This window comes from Sander vitreus, chromosome 1 (assembly GCF_031162955.1).
Source record: "Sander vitreus isolate 19-12246 chromosome 1, sanVit1, whole genome shotgun sequence".
In the NCBI taxonomy this organism is placed as follows: Eukaryota; Metazoa; Chordata; class Actinopteri; order Perciformes; family Percidae; genus Sander; species Sander vitreus.
The window spans coordinates 13,847,310-13,855,980 of NC_135855.1; the positions used below are offsets into that span (position 1 = coordinate 13,847,310).

The window sequence follows — 8,671 nt, forward strand, 5'->3', positions numbered from 1 at the left end:
AAATGTTTCCATCACTCTACTTTCTCTAAATTGTCTCTCTATTAACATCAGATTTTCATACTTTTAAGTTAAAGTGTATTTGTCACATGCATGGCTTTTTGTTTTTCTGTACGTAGCTCCTGCGGATGTTCTTCCGGCAGCAGGATGAATTGCGGCGGCTGAAGGAGGAGCTGACCACCAAGGACGTGCGAATACGCCAGTTGGAGCTGGAGCTCAACAACCTGAAGAATGTTAGCCCCAACAACGTCTGACCTCTCAGCCTCCTGGACTGGCAAAGCTGCTTCCTTTGCCCCCAATTCTGACCTCCAACAAGCTTCTGAGCCCTCCTACGCCTCTTTTTTGATATATCATAACTTCACCCCTGCTGCCCTGCATAGTGCACACAACAATATGATAGGTGTTGGATAATCTCTTTACTGGCGCAATTACAGGAATATTGTAATAATTACAAATATGATAAGTAATGGTGACAAGGCAGTGTTCATGGATTTCCACCTTAACATGAAATCAATCACAGGGAAGGCTTGAGATCCAATCCATTTAGGTATTATCTGTTTTTACAACGTATATCTAGCACACCTTAAGTGTTACGATGAGTTAATGCATATTTTCTGCCAGACCTCCTGAGTGTTTGTCTCACTGTGCCTACCCTATCATTCACCTTGCAATACCTTGATCACCACGCAAAAAAAAAGCCCCTACACTCATCCCCCTATAATGACCAAACCACCATCTAATTCTCATGTTCTGCTAAGGCAAAACTGGAGGATAAAAAGACTGTCACTGGCTCCTATGTTCCTTCCCCAAGGCCTTACACCCTGCTGCAGACACAGTTTGCAGTGAGCTGCAACATCATCTCAAAATGGCTGACATGTGAAGTACTTCTGCACTTGACAGATGAGACGAGCAGACAGGGATCATGTTTTTCACACAGCTGCTAATCCCGTAGCTTCTTTACTCACCTTCAGATGTTGCTGGCTGTAGATTGACTTCACAATACTGACATATACAGTAGCTACCCAAAATGCAGTCTTTCTTCCCAAGGATAGTGGGTAGTCCACTCACTTTAAGTGTTTTATTCTTTATTTAAATAGTTGGAAAGCAGCAGGGGAGACATGGATCCAGAGGTGGTGGACTTGCGTTACTCAAATATGGTTTCAAGGGAAGCTTTGCTGGCTGTTATTGTTTTTTAGGGCTAATTTTAAGGATGTGGGGGGTGTAACGTATATTTGCTTCTATTTATTTGTCACTACCTTTTTAGCTAATGACATGTATATGTGTTAATCCCATTGTTTTTGTATGATGTGGCTGCGCAATTAATGATTGTGATGCGTGATAGATTATGCTGAATGTTTCCGGTTGAAAAGGTGCAAGATTTGTGTGAAACTGTACCTTATATGGTATGAAGTTGACTTTGACTCCCTCAACATAACTTCAGATAAGGTATAACAATATAATCTTGACTTTTCATAACAGTACAGAAAACTGGAATAATAACCATCCTTTTACATTTAAACTAAGTATGTCAACATTAGCGAGATGTGTTTACTTGTAGATGTGTAATTTTGCTATGGAGACTCCAGGTAATCTTCCTCTCCTTCGCCACGTGTACCATCAACAGACTTAGGCTAAAGTGCAGTTTAAATGCCATGCCAACATTTTACAGTTTTTTCCTTTCAGTCTGAAATTTAAAAGAAATAGGCAGTGGATTAACACGTTATTGGCTCTATTTTACCAGGAAGGTTCAAGCAGTTACAAAAAAAAGAAAAGATTCTGCTAAACTGTCCATCCAGGACCAACCACATTCAGCCTTGTTTGAATACTGATTCTGCTCTTGATGAAAAAGGAAAAAGATGAACCGGCCGCATGCATAGCAAGAATGGAATTTGTACCCAGAGTAAGTAAAAACTAAGTGAAGGTCACAAGTCTTCCCTGATCCCATCATAGTGGGGACATAAGGGTCCAAAACTTTACAGCTTATGTTAACAATCAGAAAAAAACAACATATAAACCCTTTAAATGTAGACTTGAACCACCGACACATTAATGGTAAATGCGTACGTTTCTTGCAGGAAAAAATAAAAGGTTATAGTGAAAGTAGACAGTGGGAAAAGGATCTACCAGAGAGGGCTCAGCTACAGTGGAGAGACAGGTGAAGTTGGGCTGGAGTTGTGTTATGTCAGGCCTTCTAGTGAAGGTGTACTGAGGACTAAAACCAACCACTTAACTGGTCAATTGTAAAAGGTAGGATAACAGTACAGAAAGGCTTTTATGTTCAATATGACAAACTCTTTATACAGTTGTTGAATGGCATATTGGTTTAGAGAAGTGTTACCATGGCAGTTCCTCCATATTTGTTTGGTCTGCTGAAAAATGCATCGTAGATCAGTTTTCCATCATCCTCAATACCCTGATGACCTAAAACTTGAATCCTGTATACAGTTTACCATTTGACTTGACTGTGATGAACAAGGACAACAAACTTCAAAACGTATATAAAAAGGGATTTATTGAAGTGAATGGGAGGGAAAAAACAATTTGGCTGATGACAGTGGATTTAACATATGGTGAAAAATCACTGAGGTAGGCCAATTTGAACAGTACGTATAATAGTGAAAACAAAGTCCAAATACCTGACTGTTTTCCAGAGTTTAGACTTTGAAACAATACATTTTCAATGCACATAAGTTGCGGTTTTAACCTCCATTTCTATCAAGTATTTCTCTACACTACCACCACGAATTCAAACATTGCCACCTGTGTGTCACAGAAACGAAAATGGAAAAAGCGATAATGAGTTCTGATGTTGAAAATTTCTCTTTATGGAAATATTATGCATACAAAGTTATGTTCAAATTCAAGAAATGTCACACTGCGTATTTTAGATAAAGCAGCATACATATTTAATATCTTATTACAATTCATAGTTTCACCTCAGTTGTCTGTTCAATGTCTGCCGTCATCAAAGAGAATACAAAAAAATAGATTTGGTCATTATTTACAAGAACACGTAATTTCCGAACTATCAAAGCTGAGGGTTTAAGGAGGAGGAGCAGCTTTGACGAGGGCAGACATTTTCTTCTAGGATTTAAAAATATGCCCTGTGAGTGTCACACTGTGCATGTTCAGACACAAGTTTCACACCAGGACAGCAGAGAGTATTGGCATACTGGTGACACTACAAATACATAACTTACATTTAAAAAAAAAAAAATGCAAAAATAAGTTTAAGACGAGGAGAGGACTGCCATACATGAAATCCAGTAGTTGACTTTAAAATGTATTAGACATGCACTCTTTTTTTTTTTTGTCGTTTCATTTTTTTTCTTTTGAAGGGGGTGGGGGGGTCTTAAAATACATAAGTCATCAGAAACTGGTCATACACAAACGGTGAGAAAAAAGGTTTATCTTTGCTAATATTTGATATTACAAAATTGGTGTCCACAAAGCAGTTAAAAGTGGACTGTAAAGACTGGAACACGGGAGCATCAAAGGTACATAAATTTAACTTATTTCTCCAGACAACCCCGTCTACCTGACTGGCCAATAACAAAAAACCACTCCTACTGCAATATGAAATCGGGGGGGGGGGGGAGATACATGGGGTTGTTGGGAAGTGACTGGGAGATACAAGTTTAAAACATTTCACAACTTAGCTTCAAGAGGACTCTCAATCGTCTTCATCCTCCTCCCCTTCTTCATCCAGTTCCCTTTTTCTCTTCTGACCTCGTTCTTCTTCTAGAAAATAAGAAGAATCACATTTAAAAAAGACAAACCCCAGAAGCATATCAATGTTCCTGTTAAACTCTTTACGTTTTTTGCATCATGATGACAGCAATGCTGACTTAAACTGTATGCAATTTTCACATTACAAAAATCGCTTTGTTATGGACAATAAAGATTTTCTAAATCAGCTGAGTCCCAAATCTATACTATGTACTAATTCTAAGTATGGTGTGTGTTTACGCTGGAAGTGACAAAATTAAGTAATCTAAAAAAAAAAACACTGCGTTTTTGAGTGTTGAAGGACACTAATCGAACACAATGCAATGCACAAAGGAACTGTGGCTGCTCCAGGAAACACTTCAGAAGACAAAAAGTAACTTGAATTTTTGGAGAAAAAAACAAAACAAACACTTTCTTTGTTAAGTTTAATTGGTGGTGTCATTCTAAAAGTAAAGGTTTGATTGCCTTTGCATGGCACATTTATTGTATCATTTCCTGTTAGTGTAAAAACAGTTAAATGTGTCCTGTTGAGTTTTTGACCACTAGAAGCGCTATGGAGCAATGTTTTCAAAAGTGGGTCCCTATTTTGTTTGCCTTTTTTTCTCAGTTAGAAGAGAAAATCCTTTCTGACGAGAGTTTAATGTACCCCGATACAAATTCCTGTCGCTAGTTATTCTGCTGTTGCTGCTCAACAGTCAGTGGCCGAGGCACTAAAGGACTACACTCAGTGTTGTAAATAAGATATTCAGATTATTATTCTTTTTCTTAGAACGGCAAACAGTCAGTTTCACCAGACTAATTGTTAGGTGTCTTATATCACTTTTTAATGGACTCCCTGCAGCCAATCAGAATTGAGTATTTATTGACCATGGTATAAAGATTAGTATATATTATATACACTTAGGATGTAGTATGGAATTGGGAGACAGCTTCTAAATTTAAAGTCAGTCACCATTTTGCTCACCTTCATCATCCTCATCGTCAACCTCCTTGTCATTCAGATCTTCCTCCTCTTCCTCCTTTAAAAAAACAAAAACAAAAAAAAAAACAAGGTACAGTTAGTATAATTATTTCAGACTGAACATTTTTTAATGCAGATCTCATTTGTTCCCACCTCTCCACTTAGGTCGTCCTCTTCCTCCTCTTCATTCTCCTCTTCCTCCTCCTCTCCCTCCTCCTCATCCTCGTCTCCTGGTGCTGCATCTTCGTCATACTCCTCCTCATCTACATCTGGGCGAAACAAGTTGGCGGTTAATAATTATGAGCCAAATGTCCAAGACGCCAACATAAGAGATGCTAGAAAAGAACACATGAGGGTATGTGAAGCCTCAAACTCACCGTCTTCATCTTCCTCGTCGTCATCCAAACCCTCTGCGTAAACCTCAGCGTCGGAATCTGGTGCCTCTTTGTCGTCTTTGTCGTACCCGTCCAGGTACGTGAGCTGGGGTAGTAGCTTGAATACGTTGTCTCTGTATTCGTTCAGGTTTGTCACTTCACAGTTAAACAGATCTAGGCTTTTCAGGGTCCCCAATTCTTTCTGTCAAAAGAAAAATCAAGTTTGGTGAATATTAACAGCCTGCTGCTTTGTATATTGTGTGTCCCCCCCCCAAGTATTTTAGGGTCTTACTTACCAATGGTTCTATTGTGCTGAGGTCTTTAATCTTGTTGCCACTGAGGTTGAGATGTGTGAGGTTGGGGCATTTCGCTGCCAGAACGTCCAACCCTCCTGAGATCCTGTTATCGCTGAGTTCAAGCTGTTGATCGATTAAACAATCAAAATATGCAAAACCCTCAAAGCCTCAAGTCACATACTTGTTTTGTGCAAAAAGAAAACGCCTACCTTTTTGAGTTTATTTAGCTTCGGCAAGTGGGCAACTGTCGTCAGTCCAACATTGATTGTGCTTAGAAATTCCAGCTCCTCAAATTCATCTGTTAGACCCTCGATCTTTCCTTCGTTTGAGCGACAGTTGTCTAAAACAAGTTCTTTTACCTGTAGAACAAACAAATACATCTGGTCAGCATTTGTAAAATTTCAAAATACATCAAGGTCAAATACTAGGGGGGGTGCAAAAAAAACAAAATCGATTCCTATTCCAATCACGATTCAAGCTCTACCGATTCAAAATCGATTCATTATTAATTTTTTTTTAATTGTATGTCTACTGCAATCACATGGGAAAAGTAACTACATTTACATATGGTGAATCTTTCGAATCGACTCGTGACATTTTCTGAATCGTGCGCCCCTATCAAATACAGAGTGCATAAAATATTTTAAGTATGTGTTCACTTTCTGTCTGGATAGAAATTGAATATTAAGTTTATGCTATTTCAAGGTTTAAAATCTTTTGATAATAGTTGTTTTATTTGGGAGGGATGCACTTTTTTTTATGAGAATCTCTTATTTGTAATAATTCGCTTTGGACAAACGTGTCTGCATATGTTAGGCTACGTAGTATTCAGCACACTAAAACAATTTTGTTTGAGCTTTTGGGAAGCTACTGCTCCATATTAACAAAATACATAAAATGCAAGTTAACACATAAGTAATAACAATCCAAAAATGTATATAATATAGCATTCTGTTACAGTATTTTTGATTACATTTTGCTGATAATAGGTACATTTACTCAGTTACTGTAACTAAGGACAATTTTTAGGTACTCGAGTATTTTATTAATACAAATATAAATAACTAATTAATTATTTTTATTTTCCTGATTAAGCCACTCCGTAGTATATAAAGTCATTCAAATTAGCACCACCTTTATCAGCTACAACATTAAAGTGATGTACACATTAATGAATCAATAAATATAACCCAATAACATATATATATATTTTTTTTTAAATACTTTTACTTTTAGGACTTTTTTAAATTAAAAATAACTGAACACAAATGCTACTGTTAAACAAATAATACCCTGTTCTTCCATAAACATAGTCCTTGATAAATACATTATGTAGTCTACTCAAGTAGCCTACATTTTGATATTTAAACAGTCTGATATGTGGTCACAGGTGTGCTGTTATCAGATATTATACCGCGGCCATGAACGTGACTCAGCCAATCAGCGATTAGGACCGGAACTCTTAAAATAAAAATACAGTCCATCAATATTCCGTAGACACATTTCAACGCCGTAGTTATCGCGATGCATTGGCTCTACGTCCATTACGTAAATATCACATTTTAGCTACTTTTCTAGTAGAAACAGACATCGCGCGGCGGTTTGTATGTGTTCGTTCTTTGCTGGTAACCGAGTCAAAACGTAAAACGAGATGTGATTGAATGGTTCAAAGCAAGTCGGAGGCAAACAGACCTACGAGTCGTGCACAGGGTCATTTGTGAGTAGGAGGGGCAGCTGAAGCTGATTAGATAGCTGCCAGGCAAACGTTTTCATTGTTGCTTGTGCTAAACAGTTGCCGATTGGATTGAAGCCGTGTATAGACTTCTGTTAATAAGAAGGTATGATGAATCGTTCGTCGTTTGTGTCGAATGAACGGGATATTGGGTGTATTTCGGATTGCCTTTGTTTCTCAGTAAAATGGCGGCTTGTCCTAGTTCTGGAAAACTAGAGCAACAACGCGGCTCGACGATTTGTTTTCATTATGGCTGGATTTGTCGTCGAAAACCACAAGAGTCTCGGTGAAACAGCAGAATCAACACCCAGCAGTAAAGATGCGGGAGTTATTGTGTTTCATATATCAGTGTGGTGGCTGGTTAACGGTCACCGCTAACACCGCTTTCTTTCGGCCATCTGTGCGCACTGTGGCTCCAGTTGCATGCTGCACGGGGCTGCAGGCTCACCAGTGTAAGCTGCTTCAATGTTTGAATGCACTTCCTGCAGAAATAAACGACTTCAACTGGACACTTTGTGTAGCTATAGCTATAGGATGCAGTTGCAAGGCGATAATTCGATGCTATGATCTTTACGCATCATTGATAATGTCATGACTTTGAGTATCCGCATCCTAAACGCGCCAAGTGCACGGCTTAAACTGTGTAGGTAAATACATGTCCCAGTCGAAGCATGCAGGTAGCACATCAAACGACGACTACATAACAATAACACGGGGCTTTAAACGAAAAAAAGGGGCGCGTTCGTGGATCAAAAGTTACAAATATGGCTTCTCATACTGCTTGCCTTGTTTATACCGCTGGCATAAAAAGCTGTGCTGCATTCTCAAACTGCATATCAAAGACGTGCACAAAAAGTTTAACCAGCGTACCTGCAGCACCTGCCGACTGTAAACGTGTTCGCAAAGCAACAATGTGACCCGACGTCTCCATCATCTTTTTTAACTTGTAGGAAACTTTGTATCCCCACGCCAAGACATCACACGAAAGATTCTCCATTTGCTGAGAGTGAAACATTACCACCGAGATGTGAGGCCAACTTACATCTGATGGAGTGCGGTTTCGCAACTCTAGATGAATTCTTTTCTTCATGTCCATCCTTGATCAGCGCACCCCGCGATACGATACACACTTTTAATAATTACTGCAAATGCAACTATACCACCTCTAGAACAGACTGCTGTTGTTCATTCAAACTTGATCCGCTCGGTGGGCGGGAGCACGTCTCAGGATTGTCGTCACCGCCGACCAATAGCACGAGCCAAATAAAGAGGGAACGGATTTACAGACACAGAGGCCAATGAAGGCACCCTTATAAAACTGGGTGGGGTTTTGTTGTCGACGTTTGGTTGTTTGTTAACTTAAGTTTACATGGCTAGTGTGATGCTCTAATGTTTTTACACTGAATACATGCCACGGGACAGGGAACACGCCACATGTTTGTCGATGCATAAGTACTCATCCACCTCACTTCAAGCCTTGTTTTAAAGCTGGTAGTTATGGAGCGCTCTTAGATTCTGTTTGATTTCAATCTGTCATAAAACAACATACACATAATAATACATTTGTCACAATACTCACAAA

At 39.0% G+C, this 8,671-nt stretch overlaps 2 protein-coding genes across 4 annotated transcripts in view; one reads left to right on the forward strand and one right to left on the reverse strand.

Moving 5' to 3' along the window:
* Positions 1–3,448, forward strand: part of coro2ba (coronin, actin binding protein, 2Ba) — a 23,222-nt gene extending 19,774 nt beyond the window's left edge. The window contains exon 12 of the mRNA XM_078272702.1: positions 117–3,448. Coding sequence (XP_078128828.1) covers positions 117–251 — 135 coding nt within the window. The 3' untranslated portion in view covers positions 252–3,448. The remainder of the gene's footprint in view (positions 1–116) is intronic.
* anp32a (acidic (leucine-rich) nuclear phosphoprotein 32 family, member A) lies at positions 2,498–8,318 on the reverse strand. Of its 3 annotated transcripts, none has more exons than XM_078272991.1 (7): positions 8,132–8,318; positions 5,567–5,716; positions 5,358–5,480; positions 5,065–5,263; positions 4,841–4,950; positions 4,679–4,745; positions 2,498–2,933 (listed from the first exon to the last, which is right to left on the reverse strand). In XM_078272991.1, the coding sequence occupies exons 1-7, from the start codon at positions 8,183–8,185 to the stop codon at positions 2,821–2,823; spliced, it is 816 nt and encodes a 271-aa protein (XP_078129117.1). In that variant the 5' UTR covers positions 8,186–8,318; the 3' UTR covers positions 2,498–2,820. The 3 variants fall into 3 exon arrangements, with proteins under 3 accessions (XP_078129117.1, XP_078129036.1, XP_078128954.1); XM_078272910.1 differs by lacking the exon at positions 2,498–2,933 and adding an exon at positions 3,176–3,738 and having other exon boundaries at positions 4,691–4,745; positions 8,132–8,317; XM_078272828.1 differs by lacking the exon at positions 2,498–2,933 and adding an exon at positions 3,176–3,738 and having other exon boundaries at positions 4,691–4,745; positions 4,841–4,956; positions 8,132–8,316.
* Between the last annotated feature and the right edge of the window lie 353 nt (positions 8,319–8,671).

Bases quoted from the DNA above. Each gene is read 5' to 3' on its own strand.
- anp32a (XM_078272991.1), bottom strand. From the start codon at position 8,185: ATGGACATGAAGAAAAGAATTCATCTAGAGTTGCGAAACCGCACTCCA. The intron at 5,264-5,357 runs GTAAGTAAGACC...TTCTTTTGACAG, and splicing joins TCAGCACAATAGAACCATTG to AAAGAATTGGGGACCCTGAA. The intron at 2,934-4,678 runs GTGACTGACTTT...CAGACAACTGAG, and splicing joins TGATGAAGGTGAGCAAAATG to GTGAAACTATGAATTGTAAT.